At 47.5% G+C, this 24,544-nt stretch overlaps 1 protein-coding gene across 1 annotated transcript in view; it reads right to left on the bottom strand.

Moving 5' to 3' along the window:
• CHM (CHM Rab escort protein) overlaps positions 1 to 24,544 on the bottom strand; it is a gene marked incomplete at its 5' end in the record, with an annotated part of 133,285 nt that overhangs the window by 28,402 nt on the left and 80,339 nt on the right. Inside the window, 1 exon segment of the mRNA XM_077485253.1 lies at positions 3,352 to 3,447. Within this exon segment, the coding sequence (XP_077341379.1) occupies positions 3,352 to 3,447 (96 nt within the window).

The following is a 24,544-nucleotide window of genomic DNA, read 5'->3' as shown; positions in this document are numbered from 1 at the left end:
AAGCCGGTGTAGTGTCATATTTTGCACAATGCGTTCCAAAGGATTTGTGACAATGCAGACCGGTGAAACCGTCAGATAATGTCATGGAAGTGAGGGGAGGTAATCCCCTCCCCGTGCCACGGTTACCCGCGCTCTCTCTCCACTATGCCTAAAGTTAATGTCACGATTACCTCCCCTCACTTCCGTGACATTATCTGACGGTTTCACTGAACTGCATTGCCGGAAATCCTCTGGAACGCATGGCGCAAGTGTTTGGAACGCATCGCACATGCACAGTGTGAAATTTCTGGCCACAGCGTCACTTCCGGAGCATTCTACGATGGGGAGCAAAATAGGACACTACACCGGCACTGGGACCAGTGGCAGCCGGAGGGTTTTTGTTTGGGGGGTGGGCGGAAAACAACTTAACCTCCCCCACGGCAACTCAAAAAAAACCCAGCTGCTGTCTGCCAGCCGGTCCACTAGCATTTACCCCATCTAGACGTCCGAGCAGCGGGGATCGGGCATCCGAGGAGCAGCGGCTGGGGAACGGGCATCCGAGGAGCAGCGGCTGGGGAACGGGCATCCGAGGAGCAGCGGCCGGGATCGGGCATCTGAGGAGCAGCGGCCGGGATCGGGCATCCGAGGGGGAACGGGCATCCAAGGAGCAACGGCGGGGAACAGACATCCGAGGAGCAGCGGCTGGGATCGGGCGTCCGAGGAGCAGCGGCTGGGATCGGGCGTCCGAGGAGCAGCGGCTGGGATCGGGCGTCCGAGGAGCAGCGGCTGGGATCGGGCGTCCGAGGAGCAGCGGCTGGGATCGGGCGTCCGAGGAGCAGCGGCTGGGATCGGGCGTCCGAGGAGCAGCGGCTGGGATCGGGCGTCCGAGGAGCAGCGGCTGGGATCGGGCGTCCGAGGAGCAGCGCCGGGGATCGGGCGTCCGAGGAGCAGCGCCGGGGATCGGGCGTCCGAGGAGCAGCGCCGGGGATCGGGCGTCCGAGGAGCAGCGCCGGGGATCGGGCGTCCGAGGAGCAGCGCCGGGGATCGGGCGTCCGAGGAGCAGCGCCGGGGATCGGGCGTCCGAGCAGCAGCGCCGGGGATCGGGCGTCCGAGCAGCAGCGCCGGGGATCGGGCGTCCGAGCAGCAGCGCCGGGGATCGGGCGTCCGAGCAGCAGCGCCGGGGATCGGGCGTCCGAGCAGCAGCGCCGGGGATCGGGCGTCCGAGCAGCAGAGCCGGGGATCGGGCGTCCGAGCAGCAGCGCCGGGGATCGGGCGTCCGAGCAGCAGCGCCGGGGATCGGACGTCCGAGCAGCAGCGCCGGGGATCGGGCGTCCGAGCAGCAGCGCCGGGGATCGGGCGTCCGAGCAGCAGCGCCGGGGATCGGGGCATCCGAGGAGCAGCGCCGGTGATCGGGGTATTCGAGGAGCAGCGCTGGGGATCGGGCACCTGAGGAGCCGTGGCGGGGATCTGGCATCCATGCATGGGCTCTTCTCCTCTTCGCTTCCACCGTCTCCTCCTAGGCATCCAATAGGAGCACCTATCCTTTCAGCCAAATCGGGTGACGGGTAGCAGACTCGCTACACGATTGGCCGGGAGGAGGATCAGTGTTGCAACAGCGAATATTCATTTGCTGTTGTAACATACCTGGGTGGGATCGGAGCGCACTCTCTGCAACCCGGGCCCACTCTATATTCAAGCCAAATAGAGCCTTTGGCTCTAATAAGGTGCTTAAAAAAAAAAAAAAAACACCCCCGCCGATGTAATATATGCGATTGGTGACCTGAAAAGGGGCCAAACTAATGAATAGGGGGCATCTGCAGTGCCAATGGATAAATTCATGCTATGCATGAATCTATCCATTGCATATATAGGGGTGGCCTTGAGAGAGGGGCCGGTGCCTGGGTGGCCCTAATGGACGGGCCGCCACTCTCTGGGACCCAATCTTGTGACCAAACCGGAGCAACTTCAGAATAGGTAAGTATACAGTGGTGTAAAAGCTACACATCATGCCGAGACCCAAAGAAATTCAGGAACAATTGAGAAAGAAAGTAATTGAGATCTATCAGTCTGGAAAGGGTTATAAAGCCATTTCCAAAGCTTTGGGAATCCAGCGAACCACAGTGAGAGCCATTATCCACAAATGGCGAAGACATGGAACAGTGGTGAACCTTCCCAGGAGTGGCCGGCCGCCCAAAATTACCCCAAGAGCGCAGCGACGAATCATCCAAGAGGTCACAAAAGACCCCACAACAACGTCCAAGGAACTGCAGGCCTCACTTGCCTCAGTTAAGGTCAGCGTTCATGCCTCCACCATCAGGAAAAGACTGGGCAAAAATGGCCTGCATGGCAGAGTTCCAAGGAGAAAACCACTGCTGAGCAAAAAGAACATCAAAGCTCCTCTCAATTTCTCCACAACACATCTTGATGATCCCCAAGACTTTTGGGACAACATTCTGTGGACCGATGAGACAAAAGTGGAACTCTTTGGAAGGTGTGTGTCCAAGTATATCTGGCGTAGAAGGAACACTGCATTTCATAAAAAGAACATTATACCAACAGTAAAATATGGTGGTGGTAGTGTGATGGTCTGGGGCTGTTTTGCTGCTTCAGGACCTGGAAGACTTGCCGTGATAAAAGGAACTATGAATTCTGATGTCTACCAAGAGATCCTGAAGGAGAATGTCTGACCATCTGTTCGTGTACTCAAGCTGAAACGAACTTGGGTTCTGCAGCAGGACAATGATCCTAAACACACCAGCAAGTCCACCACCGAATGGCTGAAGAAAAACAAAATGAAGACTTTGGAGTGGCCTAGCCAAAGTCCTGACCTGAATCCTATTGAGATGTTGTGGTATGACCTTAAAAAGGCCGTTCATGCTCGAAAACCCTCTAATGTAACTGAATTAGGACAATTCTGCAAAGATGAGTGGGCCAAAATTCCTCCAGGACACTGTAAAAGCCTCATTGCACGTTATCGCAAACGCTTGGTTGCAGTTGTTGCTGCTAAGGGTGGCCCAACCAGTTATTAGGTTTAGGGGGCAATCACTTTTTCACACAGGGCCATGATGGTTTGGATTTTTTTTCACCTTTAATAATAAACACCTTCATTTACAAATTGCATTTTGTGTTTACTTGTGTTGTCCTTGACTATTGTTTAAATTGGTTTGATGTTCCGAAACACTTAAGTGTGACAAACATGCAAAGGAACAGGAAATGAGAAAGGGGGCAAACACTTTTTCACACCACTGTAGGTGTTTTTTTACAGGGTAGATAGAATAGGCGTACAATGGGGGGTGAGAGTAGATGACTTGCCTTCCACATTAATGCAAACCTAACCAATACACCCAATGCCACCTCAATGCCATGTCTTACCTTCTTCCCCATCTAGTACAAATAACTTCCGTATCACCGGCTCCAGGTCTTCTCTGGCTGTGGCCTTCATCGAGGAACATGAGAGGTGGACCAGATCTGCAATCACAGGATCAGATTCATGTCAGAGAAAATAAATAAATAAAAAAATGGAAGAAAATGATCAATAAAATAACTCAGAGTGGTGATGGTGTACAAAGCAAAAGAGGAACAGCCAATCAGAATGCAGCTCAGTGGAGTGACATTCATGAAACGGTGGTGTCTCTATGGTCATTTACTACAACTGCAATTGTCCCGGCTCGCACCATTCCACTACACATAAATAGGCAACATCAATTTTTTGGTGGGTATATATAAAAATAACAAAACCACCAGAAAGATAAGATTGTATGAACACCACTTACAATATGTGTAATACCCCAACACATAGTACAATTAAAGTGATACTAAACACACACTGTTTAATTCACATTGTCCGTCTTCTATTTCTATATGTGGATGACGCCTTGAGAGTTCCCTTCACTGGAGCTAAGGAGCCAAGTCCAACCCCTGAAAAACAACCCCCACACCATAATCCCCCCTCCACCAAATGATTTGGACCAGTGCACAAAGCAAGGTCCATAAAGACATGGATGAGCGAGTTTGGGGTGGAGGAACTTGACAGTCCTGACCTCAAACCAATAGAACATCTTTGGGATGAATTAGAGCGGAGACTGTGACCCAGGCCTTCTCGTCCAACATCAGTACCTGACCTCACAAATGCGCTTCTGGAAGAATTGGTCAAACATTCCCATAGACACATCTCCTAAACCTTGTGGACGGCCTTCCCAGAAGACTTCAAGCTGTTATAGCTGCAAAGGGCGGAGCCAACTCAATATGGAACCCTACGGACTAAGACTGGGGTGCTACTAAAGTTCATGTGTGTGTGAAGGCAGGCGTCCCAACACTTTGGTCAATATAGTGTAAATTAACCTTCCCAGCATCCCCACCTGACTCCCCCAATGAAGCAATCACTAAGCAGTGGTCAGTGTTCGGAGCTTGCAGAAATGCTGCGTACACACGACCGGACTTTTCGAGGGACTAGATCCGACCGACGGTCTTTCCGACAGACTTTCGGTGGAGTTCCGACGGACTTTCCGAATGAACGGACTTGGCCACACACAATCACACCAAAGTCCGACGGATTCGAACGCGATGACGTACGACCGGACTAGAATAAGGAAGTTCATAGCCAGTAGCCAATAGCTGCCCTAGCGTCCGTTTTTGATCCGTCGGACTATCATACATACAGTGGTGTGAAAAAGTGTTTGCCCCCTTCCTCATTTCCTGTTCCTTTGCACGTTTGTCACACTTAAGTGTTTCGGAACATCAAACCAATTTAAACAATAGTCAAGGACAACACAAGTAAACACAAAATGCAATTTGTAAATGAAGGTGTTTATTATTAAAGGTGAAAAAAAATCCAAACCATCATGGCCCTATGTGAAAAAGTGATTGCCCCCTAAACCTAATAACTGGTTGGGCCACCCTTAGCAGCAACAACTGCAACCAAGCGTTTGCGATAACGTGCAATGAGGCTTTTACAGCGTCCTGGAGGAATTTTGGCCCACTCATCTTTGCAGAATTGTCCTAATTCAGTTACATTAGAGGGTTTTCGAGCATGAACGGCCTTTTTAAGGTCATACCACAACATCTCAATAGGATTCAGGTCAGGACTTTGGCTAGGCCACTCCAAAGTCTTCATTTTGTTTTTCTTCAGCCATTCGGTGGTGGACTTGCTGGTGTGTTTAGGATCATTGTCCTGCTGCAGAACCCAAGTTCGTTTCAGCTTGAGTACACGAACAGATGGTCGGACATTCTCCTTCAGGATCTCTTGGTAGACAGCAGAATTCATAGTTCCTTTTATCACGGCAAGTCTTCCAGGTCCTGAAGCAGCAAAACAGCCCCAGACCATCACACTACCACCACCATATTTTACTGTTGGTATAATGTTCTTTTTATGAAATGCAGTGTTCCTTCTACGCCAGATATACTTGGACACACACCTTCCAAAGAGTTCCACTTTTGTCTCATCGGTCCACAGAATGTTGTCCCAAAAGTCTTGGGGATCATCAAGATGTGTTGTGGAGAAATTGAGACGAGCTTTGATGTTCTTTTTGCTCAGCAGTGGTTTTCTCCTTGGAACTCTGCCATGCAGGCCATTTTTGCCCAGTCTTTTCCTGATGGTGGAGGCATGAACGCTGACCTTAACTGAGGCAAGTGAGGCCTGCAGTTCCTTGGACGTTGTTGTGGGGTCTTTTGTGACCTCTTGGATGAGTCGTCGCTGCGCTCTTGGGGTAATTTTGGGCGGCCGGCCACTCCTGGGAAGGTTCACCACTGTTCCATGTCTTCGCCATTTGTGGATAATGGCTCTCACTGTGGTTCGCTGGATTCCCAAAGCTTTGGAAATGGCTTTATAACCCTTTCCAGACTGATAGATCTCAATTACTTTCTTTCTCAATTGTTCCTGAATTTCTTTGGGTCTCGGCATGATGTGTAGCTTTTAAGGATCTTCTGGTGGACCTTACTGTGTCAAGCAGCTCCTATTTAAGTGATGCCTTGATTGTGAACAGGTGTGGCAATAATCAGGCCTGGGTGTGGCTAGAGAAATTGAACTCAGGTGTGGACAACCACAGTTATAGTATGTTTTAACAAGGGGGGCAATCACTTTTTCACACAGGGCCATGATGGTTTGGATTTTTTTTCACCTTTAATAATAAACACCTTCATTTACAAATTGCATTTTGTGTTTACTTGTGTTGTCCTTGACTATTGTTTAAATTGGTTTGATGTTCCGAAACACTTAAGTGTGACAAACATGCAAAGGAACAGGAAATGAGGAAGGGGGCAAACACTTTTTCACACCACTGTACGAACTGATTTCTCGGTCCGGCGGAGTTCCGGTGGAAAAATTTTAAACATGTTCTATTTCTAAAGTCCGCCGAATATTTGGCAAGCAAAGGTCCGATGGAGCCCACACAGGATCGAAATGTCCAACGGACTTGTTCCTTTGCTGTCAAAAAGTCTGGTCGTGTGCACGCGGTAAAAGTGGTGGAATCGCCCAGCCAATCAAGTAGTAGCTGGCTGCTAGGCCTGAGCAATGGATCATGGGAGGAGATCACATGGTCCTCCATACATACCGGGTGGAAGGAGGAGAGGTGGGCGGCCATGTGGAGGTGTATTTGGATGAGGGATGGGTAAGTTATTTTTTCAGAAAGGGGTCAACGATGGCAGCCTCCAAACTCCTCCGATGGAGCCCACACACGATCGAAATGTCCGACGGACTTGTTCCGTCGGACCTTTGCTGTCAAAAAGTCCGGTCATGTGCACGCGGCAAAAGTGGTGGAATCGCCCAGCCAATCAAGTAGTAGCTGGCTGCTAGGCCTGAGCAATGGATCATGGGAGGAGATTACATAATCCTCCATACGTACCGGATGGAAGGAGGAGAGGTGGGCGGCCATGTGGAGGTGTATTTGGATGAGGGATGGGTACATTATTTTTCAGAAAGGGGTCAACGATGGCAGCCTCCAAACTCCTCCCAGGACAGGTCTCCTGTAAACCACCCATATTCTTTAGTTTCTGTTCACATTTAGCCAACAGAAGCTGCAGAACTACAAGCCTCAGCATGCTGATTAGACTCCGGGAGCCGCGCAACCTTTTCCACTTCTATAAAGACGCCGATAATATCAGAAGAGACGGGACGCATCAAAAACAAGGAACAAAAGCCGTAAACAAATTTTAAATCTTATCGGGTGCCACTTTCCCCCCCCCCGTATAATCCTTAGTATGTTTCCTCATTAGGAGACGTAAAAAGCAACAATGAGGAAAAAGAGGAAATACAAAGCGGCAGCCCGCCCCAACACAAATAATTAATAGAAGAGACGAGTCAACAAATATAAACATCGTCTCACTTCTACAAAGGGACCGTCGGAACGGCCAATGGCAATCAAAGGACGTGGCGTGTCTCTAAAGACGTCGCTGTACAACTTCCATAAACTTTTAATGAACTGGATTTTTCCTTTATTACGGCAGATCAAAGCCCTAACAAGGTACAATCTCCTTTTCATGTTTAATAATAATTAGTCTCTTCTGGTTTGGTGCCGTAATACGAGCGCTCTTAAAAAACACACTGAGCCCTGTGTATTCCGAATGCTGACAATTATCCCGTCCAGTGACACACGGCGAGGGGCAGAGCCGCGTCCCACCAGATGAGACGCTTTATTGGAGTCCAAAAATGGGGAAATATATACTTGTTTTTGTGGTGGGGAAAAAAAATAAATAAAAAATCTGCCTCTAACTCCAATGTAGAAAATGGACAATCGAATTTCTAAATTTATATTCGCCGTGGCCTGCATGCCGCGCAATCTTTATCTTCCTAATTATATTTTATATTTTACTATATTTAATTTACCAACTTGAGTGATGCCACGAGTGTGGTCATAATTTATTTTCTTTTTTAAATATAATTTTAGATTTTTCAATTTTTATTACATTTTTTTATATTATTTTTTGGATATACTTATAATTATTAGATTGATGTATGTATGCTATGAGGAGCTGGTCTCTGCACATCTTTTTATAAATATATATACCGTAGATCTCTCTCGCTATATTAATATATACACACACACACACACACACACACACACACACACACACACACACACACACACACAGTATCTAAAAAAAAGTAAGTACACCCCTCACATTTGTGTAAATATTTTCTTCTATCTTTTCATGTGACAACACAGCCATTAATGTCTAAACCGCTGACAACAAAAGTCAGTACACCCCTAAGTGAAAATGTCCAAATTGGGGCCCAAAGTGTCAATATTTTGTGTGGCCGCCATTATTTTCCAGCACTGCCTTCACCCTCTTGGGCATGGAGGTCACCAGAGCTTCACAGGTCACCACTGGAGTCCTCTTCCCCTCCTCCATGACAACATCACAGAGCTGGTGGATGTTGGAGATCTTGCGCTCCTCCACCTTCCTTTTGAGGATGTCCCACAGATGCTCAATAGGGTTTAGGTCTGGAGACATGCTTGGCCAGTCCATCACCTTTACCGTAAGCTTCTTTAGAAGGGCAGTGGTCATCCTGGAAGTGTGTTAGGGGTCGTTATGTTGGAATACTGCCCTGCGGCCCAGTCTCTGAAGGGAGGGGATCATGCTCTGCTTCAGTATGTCACAGTACATGTCGGCATTCATGGTTCCCTCAATGATCTGTAGCCCCCCAGTGCCGGCAGCACTCATGCAGCCCCAGACCATGACACTCCCACCACCATGCTTGACTGTAGACAAGACACACTTGTCTTTGTCCTCCTCACCTGGTTGCCCCCACACACGCTTCACACCATCTGAACCAAATACGTTTATCTTGGTCTCATCAGACCACAGGACATGGTTCCAGTAATCCATGTCGTTAGTCTGCTTGTCTTCAACAAACTGTTTGTGGGCTTTCTTGTGCATCATCTTTAGAAGAGGCTTCCTTCTGGGACAACAGGCATGCAGACCAATTTGATGCAGTGTGCAGCGTATGGTCTGAGCACTGACAGGCTGACCCTCCACCCCTTCAACCTCTACAGCAATGCTGGCAGCACTCATACGTCTATTTCCTAAAGACAATTTCTGGATATGACGCTGAACACGTGACCTCAACTTCTTTGGTCGACCATGGCGAGGCCTGTTCTGAGTGGAACCTGTCCTGCTAAACCGTTGTATGGTCTTGGCCACCGTGCTGCAGCTCAGTTTCAGGGGCGTGGCAATCTTCTTATAGACTAGGCCATCTTTATGTAGAGCAACAATTCTTTTTTTTCAGATCTTCAGAGAGTTCTTTGCCATGAGGTGCCATGTTGAACTTCCAGTGACCAATATGAGTGAGAACGATAACACCAAATTTATCACACCTGCTCCCCATTCACACCTGAGACCTTGTAACACTAATGAGTCACATGACACCGGGGAGAAAAAAAATGGCTAATTGGGCCCAATTTGGACATTTTCACTTAGGGGTGTACTTACTTTTGTTGCCAGCGGTTTAGACATTAATGGCTGTGTGTTGAGTTATTTTGAGGGGACAGCAAATTTACACTGTTATACAAGCTGTACACTCACTACTTTACATTGTAGACAAGTGTCATTTCTTCAGTGTTGTCACATGAAAAGATAGAATAAAATATTTAAAAAAATGTGAGGGGTGTACTCACTTTTGTGAGATACTGTGTGTATGTCTGTGTGTAGTTTCCGGTGCTCTCTTGATCCAGGTCTTGCCACCCATCTAAATCTCTCTTATACACACACACACACACATATTTTTTTTTCTTATGTTGAACATTTTTGTTTTTTGTTATATTTGCAGTTATATGCAGTCAGCCCAATTGCTTTTTTATCCTAAATCCGATATAAATAACCATGTGGTGTAAATTCCCCGGTTGTCTAATCCTTTTGTATGAAGTACGGTTGTGACTGCTGTGTCCCCACCTGAATTATATCTTCGACAAAATTACAACATGGCTCCTGGGCCACTTCTGGGACTACGACAATATGGCGGCCCTGCTACTTCCGGTAGAGCCGTCTCCAACAACTTCCTGGACTAAATACATCCGGCGACACAATTAAATGGCTGATTGCACACAGCTATGAGGAGACTATTTATATGTATGCACGCCAGTACATGGCCCCTTGATAACGTCTTTTTGGACAAAACACGCTGGGGCGGTGAATTTGGTACCAATGTCGCACTGCTGCTCGATTCTGGGTCGACAGCGGCTAAAGCGGCTTTTAGATATGAGTTCATATATTCACTGTCCATTTTTGCTGTATGCATGCTTGCTTGCATGTATGTATGCTTAAAATATTAAAGTACTACTCTATTGGATTCTTTTTCTGGCTCCTGACAAGCTTAATTTATCCAGAGTTGGAGGCTTTAAAGAAGAAATCCTGGGAGTCCCTATGCTTCAATGGTCCCTGTTTGAGCAACATGATTTTATTTTGCATATTTACACTGAAGCACCAGCATCGGTGCATCCCTACAATTTACCAATAATAATTATTAATTTACAACAATAACTATATTTATTCTTTACCAGACCACCAAATAAGTATGTTTATACAAATACCAATGGGTCCGACCATTAAAGATTGAACCAAACAACTAATAAAGCATTACAACCCTCGGAAGGGATAAAGACACACAATGAAAGATCGCAAGAAGGGGAAGGGACGTTTCTACTTCAGCTGCTGTCATTGGTGTGACGTTTGTTAAATTTCTTCTTTGATCTTATAGGTGTCCATTGCAGAGCCGGACTGTCAACTTATGGGTCCCCCGGGAAGCAGAAGATCATGAGGCCCCCTGTGTCCACGCCCACACTCAAGCCCCACCTACATGTTGCACTACATAAATTACATGCATTCGTCACAGAACAGGGGTAGGAGAGAGAGAGGGGGCAGGGGAGAGAGAGAGTAGGGGGAAAGAGCGAGAGAAGGTTTAAGAGAGAGGGTGGGGCGAGAGAGAGCAGGAGCACGTGAGAGAGAGAGAGATGGCAAGAGAGGGAGGGCGAGAGGGACGGAGTGAGAGCAAGAGAGATGAGGATAAGAGAGGGGGGGTGAAAGATGGGTGGGAGTGAGAGATTGGGGGGTGGGGGTGTGTGAGAGTGGGAGGTGAGAGAGATGAGGGGGTGACAGAGGGGGGTAAGAGAGAGGGGGTGAGGGAGAGAAGGGGGCGTAAGAGAGTGAGGGGTGCGAGAGAGGGGGAAGAGAGAGAGAGAGAGTGGGGGGAGGGGGTGTGTGAGAGAGGAAGGGGTAGGAGGTGAGAGAGATGGGGGGGGGGTGAGAGACAGAGGGGGGGTATGAGAGAGGGGGTGAGGGAGAAGGGGAAAGAGAGCGAGGGGTGAGAGAGAGGGAGAGGAAGAGCGGAGAGAGGAGGTAGGGGAGAAAGAGAGAGACCGACCCCCTAGCCCTGTCCCCATTCCCTCCTGTGCCCCCTTATTCCAGTCCCTGTCTGCAGGTAGTTGACCGTGAGGCCTGGCACCTTCAATGACAGCAATAGGATGTTCATGATTTCCCCCAGCAGGCAGGGCCTGTTCTCATTCTGGTGACGATGGAGTTACTGTGCTCCTTTCAGCGTATCCATTTGGTGTGATAGCAGAATTGTCCCGACTAGTGGTCCCTGGCTGCCTGTGTCAGCCCCAGTCAGCTTATCCTCTGGGCTGCTGCTCACATGCCCCTTGGCTTCCGTTCCTGAGACCGCCCACTCGCCATGCGGAGATATTACCCGGAGTCGGGTGCTGTCATCCTTCCCACACCCTGATGATGCAAGGCTTTCCCTGCCCCTCTCCCCTAAACTGCCTCCTACTGGCCCTGGGCCCTTGGGCAGTGCCTGAATGGGAAGTCCGCCCCTTGTCAACTGGGTCTACTGACAAGGTGCAGAACTTTCCAAAATAACTGAAAAAGTCACATGACAGGTAATTAGCGAATTAAAATAAAATCAAACTGCTCATTTGAGTCGCTCCTAGGTCACATAGGTAGGGTACACTATTGTGTCCCCCCCCCCCCACCTTTCATTCTAAGCGTCTGTCAGAAACCATGAAATCAGGCACAGTTAAATCACACTTGTTTAATACTAAAAGTAAAAAGAACAAACGTAGTAAACATAGCCAGAGTTCAGTAACCGGAACGCATAGTCAGCCATGTCAGACGTCGGGGATTAACGTAGTGAAACAGCAATCAGGATCTGGAGCCAGAAGGGATGTCAGCAAAGCAATTCTTGATCAGGATCACAGGAGATAGTCTCTGTGATGTTGACCAAGGCGAAGGCAGAGCTCCTCTGGACTTAAAGTGGTTAAAGGGCTTAAAGTGGTTGTAAACTCTCCCCCACAACTTTGTCCCATGTAAATCAGCATAAAAAACCCTAATGAACACTGCTTGTAGATATCTCCTTACTTGCTTCGTATTGTTGTAATCCTTTTTGTTCTTTAGAATGACATCACTGAGCATGCCCAGATCTCCCCTGATTTACGGCACACTCTCTATGTGCTTATCTGTTATCAGGACTTCCTACGGCACAACACTGATATCCCAGGCGGCTGCAGAATCATTCAGAGCTTCCTCCTACACCCCATGTGACCACGTGACCTCACATGCAGTGTAAGCCTGGCCATTACTGCAGTCTACTGACACAGGCAAACAGACAATTGGCACAAGTAAATACTATGAAATAAAACAAGTCAGCTATGAACAGGGATGCAGGGTTGCCATAGAAACGTTGGATTGAGAAGGAGGCTTGATTAACAGTACATAAATTCCTCAATGTAAGGGCGGAAATACACTCCACTGTGGAATTAAGATGGTGCGGCCTAACCCCTGGAAACAAGTTTTTTTAAAGTTTCTTTAAACAGTAAGTAATATGCGATTTGGGCTGGATTACCGTGGCTATAGTTTGATAATTACTTATAATGGACTAAATGAAAAGAAGCATCAGAGTGGGAGAGTTTACTTCCTCTTTAAGTAGGCAGGACTGACGAGCAGGATATCATCAACAGCTGAGTAACTGTGGAGAGAGGAGCTGGCAATTAGCCGACAGCTGAGCGGCCAGCTCTGAGAAGGAAGGGCTGAGCCCCGGCCCCGACAGCGTCTAACTCTTTTTTACATAATGCTATGGGATTTGCTGTCATGCTAATCCAGTGGCTTCAGTGCTTTCAAGCACTAACCTCACTTTGCTTTTCCCGATCTCTGGGCTTGTTCCGGGGTCAGCGCCCCCCAGAAAGTAACGAAGCCAGAGACAGCCAGGCAAATCAACATTTTCAGGTCAGCAAAAGGAAAGAATAATTCCAGCACCGGCTCCCTTTAACATTACGGACATCCACGTCTTGTTGCCATTTCTCACCCCGGCTGCAGCTTATTCACACGATCGTCTTTTAATCAAAGCCCCGAGTGGATTGAGGAGCGCGTCGTTAGAAGTGAAACATTAAGCCAGACTAATTGATTTAAAATAGGTTTTATAGATTTTTGCTCCAGTCGGTTATAAAATCATCACGGCCGCTGCCATTTAATTTCAATATAGGCTCTCCGTTATATCGCTGACAGAGCCAAGGAAAGCTCATCACTCTCCATCCTGATTAGGTGTGATTTACTTAGGTGGAGCCGTCTTAGTTACACGGCATTTGTCTTCAGGTCATTTCTCTGGGGAGGAAGAACGATGAGCGGCCCCCCGCCGTCACTCCATCATCCGCAATTTTTTAGGGCAACTGAAGGAGTTCCGTTCCAGTCAGCTGGCAATGGCGATTATGTGACTGTCATCTCCCGGCGGTGATCAAAAAAGCAAGATGTATTTGTATATTTATCTTAAGCAATTGTTTGAAGGGGAGATCGCTCACGCTCATCTCATTTGCTGCTAATGAAGTCAAAATACAAGCTGGGGGATTTATAGGCTGGGGATTGCGCCACGGGAATGAACGCAGGATATTGTCTTGGATGGATTCTTTGTGAAAACACGGGCGGGGGGCGAGGGTGGAAAGGAGACTTCTGTAACTGAAGCCATGACCAGGAAAGGCGAGGAGATGGATTTTAATGCTACTACTGAGGCCAAAAATGTGAAAATTAGTTCACTACATCCTGACAATAGCAGAGCCGGTGTCCTATCATATAAGGTCCCCCATCCGATAGTGTCCGCTGTGTACTGCGCATGCGCAGTACACAGCACACACAGATTCCGAAAATTGGCGAGGATGAACGGCGCCTGCGCCGTGAGTCCAGGTTCTATCCCCACCATCCAAGTGGACATAGAGTAGTAATAAAAAAGAGCCGAGCGCAGCGAGGCCGAGCCCCCGAAGCTCGTCCGCGAGGGGCGCTCTAATATTCACAACTCTATGTCCGCTTGGATGGTGGGGCTACCACCTCCACTCACGGCGCAGGCGGCGTTCAGCTTCGGAGATTTTACGAAGCTTCGTCTGCTCCGCTTGCGCAGTACGGGGCGGACGCTATATGATGGCAGGACACTATCTGCCAGAACACCGGGCGTACCGGACTGGACTGCTGCAAACAATGGGGGAGTACACAGTGACTTCAAAAAGTATTCATACCCCTGGAAATCTGCCACATTTTGTCATGTTACAACCAAAGACGTAAAAGGATTTTAATGGGATTTTATGGGGTAGACCAGGGATATGCAATTATCCAGCTGTTGCAGAACTACAAGTCCCATTAGGCTTTGACAGCCACAAGCATAACACCCAGAGGTAGAGGGATGATGGGACTTGTAGTTTTGCAACAGCTGGAGGTCCGCTAATTGCATATCCCAGTGATAGACCAACACAAAGTGGCACATAGTTGTGAAGTGGAAGGAAAATGATAAATGGTTTTCAATTTTTTTTACAAATAAATATGTGAAAAGTGTGGGGGGTACATTTGTATGGCGCCCCCCGGAGTCAATACTTTGTAGAACCGCCTTTCTCTGCAATTACAGCTGCAAGTCTTTTTGGGGATGTCTCTACCAGCTTTGCACATCTAGAGAGGGACATTTCTGCCCATTCTTCTTCTTTGCAAAATTGTTCAAGCTCTGTCAGATTGGATGGAGAGCGTCTGTGATCAGCAATTTTCAAGTCTTGCCACAGATTCTCAATGTGATTTAGGTCTGGACTGTGACTGGGCCATTCTAACACATGAATATGCTTTGATTCAAACCATTTCATCGTAGCTCTGGCTGGATGTTTCGGGTCGTTGTCCTGCTGGAAGGTGAACCTCGGCCCCAGTCTCAAGTCTTTTGCAGACTCTTAATAGGTTTTCTTCTAAGATTGTCCTGTATTTGTCTCCATCCATCTTCCCATCAACTCTGACCAGCTTCCCTGTCCCTGCTGAAGAAAATTTATTCCCATAACATGATGCTATCACCACCATGTTTCACAGTGGGGATGGTGTGTTCAGGGTGATGTGCAGTGTTAGTTTTCTGCCACACATAGCGTTTTGCTTTTAGGCCAATTTTGGTCTCATCTGACCAGATCACCTTCTTCCACATGTTTGCTGTGTCCCCCACATGGCTTCTCACAAACAACAAACAGGACTTCTCATGACTTTCTTTCTCCAATGTATTTCTTCTTGTCACTCTTCCATAAAGGGCAGATTTGTGGAGAGACGACTAATAGTTGTCCTGTGGACAGATTCTCTCCCCTGAGCTGTGGATCTCTGCAGCTCCTCCAGAGTTACCATGGACCTCTTGGTTGCTTCTCTGATGAATGCTCTCCTTGCCCGGCCTGGTCAGTTTAGTTGGACGGCCATGTCTTGGTAGGTTTGCAGTTGTCCCATAACCTTTCCATTTATGGGATGATGGATTGAACAGAGCTCCGTGAGATGTTCAAAGCTTGGGATATTTATTTATACCCTAACCCTGCTTTATATTTCTCCACAACTTTATACCTGACCTGTCTGGTGTGTTCCTTGGCCTTCATGATGTTGTTTGTTCACTAAGACCCCTTTCACACTGAGTCGCTTTACAGGCGCTATAGCACTAAAAAGAGTGCCTGTAAAGCGCCTCTCCCGTCACTGCAGGGTGAAAGCCCGAGGGCTTTTACACTGGAGCGGTGCGCTGGCAGGACATTAAAAAAAAATCCTGCAGTATCGACTCAGGGGGGAGTCAAACAAATGCCCCCCCCCCCCCACACTTTTCACATATTTAGTTGTAAAAAACGTTAAAAACCATTTATCATTTTCCTTCCACTTTACAATTATGTGCCACTTCGTGTTGGTCTATCACAAAAAAAAATCCCAAAAAAATACATTTACATTTTTGGTTGTAACATAAGAAAATGTGGAAAATTTCAAGGGGTATGAATACTTTTTCAAGGCACTGCACACAAGCTGAAACCATTTATTTCTGAATGAAACATTTTTAATTGTACTTCTGAATTTCCAGAGACTCGCGGAGATTGAGAGTTACTCTTACTGAGTTTTGCTCGAGTTTAAAGCGGAGGTCCACCCTAAAGTGGACCTTCCGCTCATTGGAACCCTCCCCCCCTCCGGCGCCACCATTGGCACCTTTCAGGGGGGAGGGGGGTGCAGGTACCTGTACAGTACAGGTATCTGCACCCACTTCCGGCGTAGATTCTGCATAGGCTACGCCCCTTTCCGCAGAATCTACGCCCCTTTCCGAAGGTCCCCCCGCTGCCTGCTGGGAAACACACGGATCCCAGAGACAGCGGGGACCATCCTTATTGCGCAACGCGATTCGCGCATGCGCAGTAGTGAACAGGGAAATGAAGCCGCAAGGCTCCACTTCCTGATTCCCATACCCAAGATGGCGGCGGCAGCACCCGAGAGACGATCGAGAGATCGGCTTCGGGTGCCGACATCGCGGGCGCGCTGGGCGGGTAAGTGTCATTATTTTAAAAGTCAGCAGCTGCAGTATTTGTAGCTGCTGGCTTTAAAAAAAAAAAAGAAAAGCGGACTCCCGGCGGACTCCCCCTTTAAGAATATTTAACTGTAACTATCAGAGGCGGAGATCTCACACCAATATGATCCGTGCGATAAATAAAACTCCCCCCTTGTTCTTGTCATACGTGTAACAGCAGCTTTTACCCCTCCGTGTCATCGTCTGACATTTTTTCTTAAACCGCCGCAGGTCGCCACCGTCTTTTTTGTACGGAGTGCTTTGGATTTCTAATAAAAGTCGGTGTATTAGGACTCTGTGAAGGCGCAATAATAAAAAAAAAAAAAAAAAAGGGCAGAAAAAGTAGGAATCAGGGAGCAATAATTACACACTTCGGGGCAAAGCGCTCGTTTGGATCCGACTCGCAAATATCGATTAGGAAGAGAATAAAATGCTGGTTTACAACCGCTGCTTGTCAAATGGAAAAAAAAAAAGAGAGCGGGTTATAGGAGAGGAGAAAGGCTCCGCCATAAACTGGCTGAGATAAAGCTATGTTATTAGAGATAATGGAGTCTATACAGCTGGGAAGAGAGTCCACAGCGCGTGCCGAGCCATCTACTTTATACAGGAAGGCTGAACAAATACCCACCAAGAGAAAGGATCACATAATACCCCCCCCCCATATATTACAGACTCAGTCCATTCAAAGCTTACATCTCAGTGTTTGAGAGTATTAAACCCCCCGACAGCATCGATCTTTCCAGAACATTAAAGTTTAGATCCCTGTGCTGAGTTCCCGGGTCTGTACACCCGCTGTGCCCATTATGAGGGGTTCCCGCCATCCCTGTGCTGAGTTCCTGGGTCTGTACACCCACTGTGCCCATTATGAAGGGTTCCCACCATCTCTGTGCTGAGTTCTCGGGTCTGTACACCCGCTGTGCCCATTATGAGGGGTTCCCACCATCCCTGTGCTGAGTTCACGGGTCTGTACACCCGCTGTGCCCATTATGAAGGGTTCCCATCATCTCTGTGCTGAGTTCTCGGGTCTGTACACCCGCTGTGCCCATTATGAAGGGTTCCCGCCATCCCTGTGCTGAGTTCCTGGGTCTGTACACCAGCTGTGCCCATTATGAGGGGTTTCCACCATTCCTGCGGTACTGCGTCGCTTTAACTGACAATTGCGCGGTCGTGCGACGTTGGACCCCGAACAAAATTGATGTCCTTTTTCCCCCACACATAGAGCTTTCTTCTGGTGGTATTTGATCACCTCTGTGGTTTTTATTTTTGCGCTATAAACAAAAAATAGAGTGACAATTTTGGGAAAAAAAAGCTATATTTTTAACTTTTTGTTATAATAAATATCCCCCAAAAATATATATAAAATTTTTTTTTCCCCTCAGTTTAGGCCAATATCTATTCTTCTACATATTTTTGGCAATTTTTTTTGTTGTTGCAATAAGCGTATATTGATTGGTTTGTGCAAAAATTATAGCGTCTACAAAATAGGGGATAGATTTATGGCATTTTCATTATAAATTTTTTTATTAGTAATGGCGGCGATCTGCGATTTTTATCATGACTGCGACATTATGGGGGGAACATCGAACACTTTTAACACTATTTTGGGACCATTGTCATTCATACAGTGATCGGTGCTATAAAAATGCACTACTGTGTAAATGACACTGGCAGTGAAGGGGTTAAGCCTTAGGGGGCGATCAAGGGGTTAAGTGTGTCCTAGGGAGTGATTCTAACTGTGGGCGGAGGACGGGCTACCACTGACATGAGAGCGATCACTACTCCTGATGACAGGGAGCAGTAGATCTCTGTCATGTCACTAGGCAGAACGGGGAAATGCCTTGTTTACATAGTTAGTAAGGTTGAATAAAGACACCAGCCCATCCAGTTCAACCTAAGAGTGTCTACAATTGTCCCTATCCCTGTACTTTGCACACTCACATTGGTACCTACCCTCAAGGAGCCCACAATCCAAGGTCCCTATTCATATACTAGGGCCAATTTTGGACAGAAGCCAATTAACCTACCTGCATGTCTTTGGAGTGTGGGAAGGAAACCGGAGTACCCGGAGGAAACCCACACAGGCACAGGGAGAACATGCAAACTCCAGGCAGGTAGTGTCATGGTTGTGATACGAACCAGCGACCCTTTTTACTGCCAGGTGAGAGTGCTAACCACTACACCACTGTGCCGCCCAGAGCAGAAGAACGGGAAGATGCCTATGTTTACATAGGCATCATCCCAATCTTCTGCCCCGTGACACGATCTTAAAGGGGACGTACCTGTATGCCCATTTGCACAGCTGTGCCATCGTGCCCACCTATATCATCGTCTTGCACTGGTCGGCAAGAGGTTAATGACCAAGCCAGTTTTTGTGATACGGCACTGCGTTGCTTTAATTGACAATTGCGCTGTCATGCGACATTGTACCCAAACAAAATGTATGTCCCTTTTTTTTTCCTCCACAAATAGGAGCTTTCTTTTGATGGTATTTGATCACCTCTGTGGTTTTTATTTTTTTGCGCTATACATTTTTCGTTTAGATTATCCTGTAATAAAAGCTTGATATATATATATATATATATATATATATATATATATATAGAGAGAGAGAGAGACCTGGTGATGGTCCCCAGGCTGCTGCAGGTTTGATGGTGGTGGATGAATTGCTCTACAGACCATCTGTCCATGGATATGGGGGTTAGGAGTACCTAGCGAAATGATCACCTGGAAGGCCTGTTTTAGGGCTAAATTGAGCTGATGTTGGCGTTTCCTCATGGAGATGAAGGTGGTCTTGAATTGAGCTGATGTTGGGATTTCCTCATGGAGATGAAGGTGGTCTTGAATTGAGCTGATGTTGGCGTTTCCTCATGGAGTTGAAGGTGGTCTTGAATTGAGCCGATGTTAGCGTTTCCTCATGGAGATGAAGGTGGTCTTGAATTGAGCCGATGTTAGCGTTTCCTCATGGAGATGAAGGTGGTCTTGAATTGAGCTGATGTTGGGGTTTCCTCATGGAGATGAAGGTGGTCTTGAATTGAGCTGATGTTGGGGTTTCCTCATGGAGATGAAGGTGGTCTTGAATTGAGCTGATGTTGGGGTTTCCTCATGGAGATGAAGGTGGTCTTGAATTGAGCCGATGTTAGCGTTTCCTCATGGAGATGAAGGTGGTCTTGAATTGAGCTTATGTTAGCGTTTCCTCATGGAGATGAAGGTGGTCTTGAATTGAGCTGATGTTGGGATTTCCTCATGGAGATGAAGGTGGTCTTGAATTGAGCTGATGTTGGCGTTTCCTCATGGAGTTGAAGGTGGTCTTGAATTGAGCCGATGTTAGCGTTTCCTCATGAAGATGAAGGTGGTCTTGAATTGAGCCGATGTTAGCGTTTCCTCATGGAGATGAAGGTGGTCTTGAATTGAGCTGATGTTGGGGTTTCCTCATGGAGATGAAGGTGGTCTTGAATTGAGCTGATGTTGGGGTTTCCTCATGGAGATGAAGGTGGTCTTGAATTGAGCTGATGTTGGGGTTTCCTCATGGAGATGAAGGTGGTCTTGAATTGAGCTGATGTTGGGGTTTCCTCATGGAGATGAAGGTGGTCTTGTAAGCGTGACGACATCTCGTATGCTTAAGCCTTGAAAAAAGGTTGGAGGTCTTCTCTTTGACATGCGTTGGTTGTATTTTTTTTTTTTTTTTAAATTATTTTTATTAATTTGCAAGTAAAACAATAAAACAACCTACAGCCTATTGGGCATACCCAGGCTGATTATTACAAAACCCCCCCTGAGTCAAACAATCAGGGAACAACCAATGAACCCTCCCCCTCCCCCCACCCGATACACCGCCACCGGCGTGTGCATCCAAACAGAAAAAAGAAATACCCCCCCTCCCCCTGTACGCTCCAGCACCACTGCACATTACTCAGGACAGTTACTTAATTCGCCCATGCTCCACCGCAGTCCACACTCAGACCCAGGATAAAATATGCATGCATCACCCTTCACCTACCAATCCCCTATTGCCCACGTAAATAATGACCCAAGGTTACATGAATAGCACACAACTTAGAACTCTTCCCCTAGTCACTAATGAAACTCCATCAGTCCGGATTCAAGTCAGCGTTGGTGTCGCGCGACTCCGTCCAAATGCCCCATACTTTATGAAATTTAGTGCCACACCCTCGCGAAAAGTAGGTGGCCCTGTAAAGAGGGAGAGCCGTATTCACTAAGTTCTTCCAAAAATTAATAGAGGGGGCTACCGGGGCCTTCCATTTGAGAACAATCGACTTACGGGCATAGTACAGCAATAAGCCCAGGAGTGTTCTGAGCGCTCGGCGTGTAGCCAGCGGCTCGACCAGTCCTAAGAGGCATATCTCGACCGATAAAGGTACGTTAACGGTGGTAACCGCCAGAATAAAATTAGTCACCTCCACCCAGAACCCAGCTATCTGAGGACAGCTCCAGAACATGTGTATGAAATCCGCCGAAAGTGAGTTGCATCTCCAACAAGAATCAGGGACAGATGGATAGATTCTGTGAAGACGTTGCGGAGTGTAATATACCCTATGCACTATTTTGAATTGCACCAATCTATCTCTGGCTGACACTAACTGTAGGAAAGGATACTCCCATACATCTTCCCAGTCCTCCGTGTCCAAGGAGGGAAAATCAGCTTCCCACCTTGCCCTTTGGAGTTCCAGACCGGTATGGACACCTGGGAGTAATACCTTGTAGATAGCAGACAACGGTTTGGACAGATCAACATCTCTGAGCAGAGATTCCAACCTTGAGGTGTAAAATGCGACGGGGGCATTTCCAAACTGCGATCGAAAGGCATGATTAAGTTGTAAGTATCTGAATAAGTGTGAGTTGGGCAGTGTATACTGTTGTTTCAGCCTGTCAAAGGTCTGAATTTTGCCCTCAACACAGAGTTGATCAATATATTTAATACCCCTGCTTGCCCATACACTAGGGTCGGGAATAGAGCCAAACTCCGGTAAATTCGGGTTGAGCCAAAGAGGACTATGCGGGGAGATGTGTCCCGAGGGTACGGGGCGCATCAGATTGGCAGCCTTCCATGCCCTTATAACCGCCCTCATTGCAGCAGTAAGAGGAAAAGGGGCTCGCAGACCGCGATACACCAAGTGTCTTAGTGCCTCATACGACCCCAACCACGCCGCTTCCAGGACCACCGCCGCATTGGACTCGTCTGAAACCAGCCAATTATGAGCATGGGTCAGAAGAGCCGCCACATAGTAGGAGTACAAATCCGGGCAAGCTAATCCACCCTCCCCCCAAGGCCTCTGCAATACCGTGAGCTTAAACCGTGGCTGACCAGCGCCCCAGAGAAAGGACACCAAAAGAGAATTTATCGTGCGAAATATTTTTTTAGGAATCCAGACTGGAGCATGTCTGAGAACATAGAGAAAAGCAGGCAAAAGCTTCATCTTAAATAAATTAATTCTCCCAATCAAGGTGAGAGGGAGATGCGACCATGCCTTCAGTCTAGTCCTCATCCGCCGCACCAGTGGATCCAGATTGAGGGAACAAAAATCAGAGGTAGAGGGGGAAATGTAAATCCCCAAATATTTCATAGTATCTGTCCACATGAGTGGCAGGTTGGGATCCGCAGCTGCCTTGGCTTCCCTATCTATTGACATAATTTGAGATTTATCCCAGTTTACCTTGAGCCCTGAACAGTCAGTGAAGTGAGAAAGAATAAGTAGCGTCTCCCTGAGAGACTGGGCCGGGTCACTTAAAAAGAGTATGAGGTCATCCGCATATAAGGCTACCTTCTCCTGTATGGAACCCACCTGTATCCCTCTAACTCCCTCCGCCTTCCTGAGGGCCGACGCGAGTGGCTCCATTGCCAGGGCAAACAGAGCCGGTGACAATGGACAACCCTGCCGCGTTCCTCTCCTAACAGCAAAAGGCTCTGACAAGGCGCCACCCATCTTAATCTGCGCCAGGGGCTCCTTATATAAAATATGTATCCAATTACAAAATCCCACTCCAAAACCCATGGCCTCCAAAACTAAGGACATAAACTGCCAGGCTACAGAGTCAAAAGCTTTTTCAATATCTAGTGTAACTATGACCCTCGTAGAAGACTCAGTGGCCGGCAACTGCAAATGTGTAAACACCCGTCGTAGATTTATATCAGTGGACTTCCCTGGCATAAATCCAGTTTGGTCCATCTCAATCAGGGATGCCAGGACCGTCCGTAACCTGGTGGCCAGAATCTTCGTCAAAATTTTCAGATCGTAATTTAGCAGGGAGATCGGTCTATAGGAAGCACACAGGGAGATATCCTTGCCAGGCTTAGGGATAAGCACTATATGTGCTTGATACATGGATGGGGGAAGCCCCATCCGAAGTTTGCTATCGGAGAACACTTTTAACAACTTGGGAGCAATCAGGGGGGCATACATCCTGTACCAGTCGCCAGGTAGACCATCAGGTCCAGGAGTCTTCCCACCAGGGAGTGGCGTTGGTTGTATTTTAGATTTTATGTCCATTTTTACTTTGTGGCTCCTAACCCCATACCCAAGATGTCTCAGAGATGGAAGGTTTTTAACTCTTTTGCATGTTCTTCTTATCTTTTAATCTCTTTTGCCTTTGTTAGACCCTTGATGACCTTACCTTTCACCATGACCATTCTTGTTTTTTTTTTTGGCTCCTTTGATATCTACAATGTTGCTGAAGGGATCTCTTGTCTCTCTAATTCTACAGTCATCTTCTAGTTGTCTGCTCATTTAGGTTTATCTCCTCATCTCTACTTGCTGTTCTCTAGAATTATGGATGCAGTTGGACAAATATCTCCCCCTCTCCATTGTCCTTTGTCTTACTTCATTCCTTGGCCTGTTTGTCCCTGGAATGGACTCCATATCCAGGATGGTTTTGTTGCTCTGTCCTGGATGTCATCACCGCTTTCTCTCCTAGTTCCCGAGACTCTGTCTTATAACTGCATGATGATACAGGAGAATGGTGAGGACAGATCTTTTTTTAGGACCCGCAAATTAAGACTGGCCATTGATGGTTCCATTGATGGAATCTTGGCTGGTTCAGCAGAGAACGGCCCAAGATTTGAACCATGTATGGGCAAATCGATTGTACCCAAGTTGATCGATCAATCATCTTGGGTACAATAATGCCGGATACACACGATCGAATTGTCCGGCGGACTCAGTCCGGCAAACAATCCGCCAGACTTTATAACGAACGGACTTGGCCACACACGGACACTCCGAAATTTCGGCGATTTCTAATGTGATGATGAACAGCACGTACGACGGGACTAGAAAAAGGAAGTTCAATAGCCAGTAGCCAATAGCTTCATTGGTATCAGTGGGAGGAATAGTGCCCCATCGTTGGTATCAGAGGGAGGAATAGTGCCCCATCGTTGGTATCAGTGGGAGGAAGTGCTCCATCCTTGGTGTCAGTAGGAGGAATAGTGCCCCATCATTGGTTTCAGTGGGAGCAATAGTGCCCCATCATTGTTGTCAGTGGGAGGAATAGTGCCCCATCATTGGTGTCAGTGGGAGGAATAGTGCCCTATCATTGGTGTCGGTAGGAGGAATAATGCTCCACCATTGGTGTAAGTGGAAGGAATAGTGCCCTATCACTGGGAGGAAGTGCTCCATCACTGGTATCAGTGGGAGGAATAGTGCCCCATCATTGGTGTCAGTGGGAGGAATAGTGCCCCATCATTGGTATCAGTGGGAGCAATAGTGCCCCATCATTGGTGTCAGTGGGAGGAATAGTGCCCCATCATTGGTGTCAGTAGGAGGAATA

The sequence above is a fragment of the Lithobates pipiens genome, unplaced genomic scaffold, assembly GCF_037356315.1.
Source record: "Lithobates pipiens isolate NorthernLeopardFrog02 unplaced genomic scaffold, aLitPip1_a1.2 Scaffold_1, whole genome shotgun sequence".
In the NCBI taxonomy this organism is placed as follows: domain Eukaryota; kingdom Metazoa; phylum Chordata; class Amphibia; order Anura; family Ranidae; genus Lithobates; species Lithobates pipiens.
This window is presented reverse-complemented; position numbering and strand designations above follow the sequence as displayed.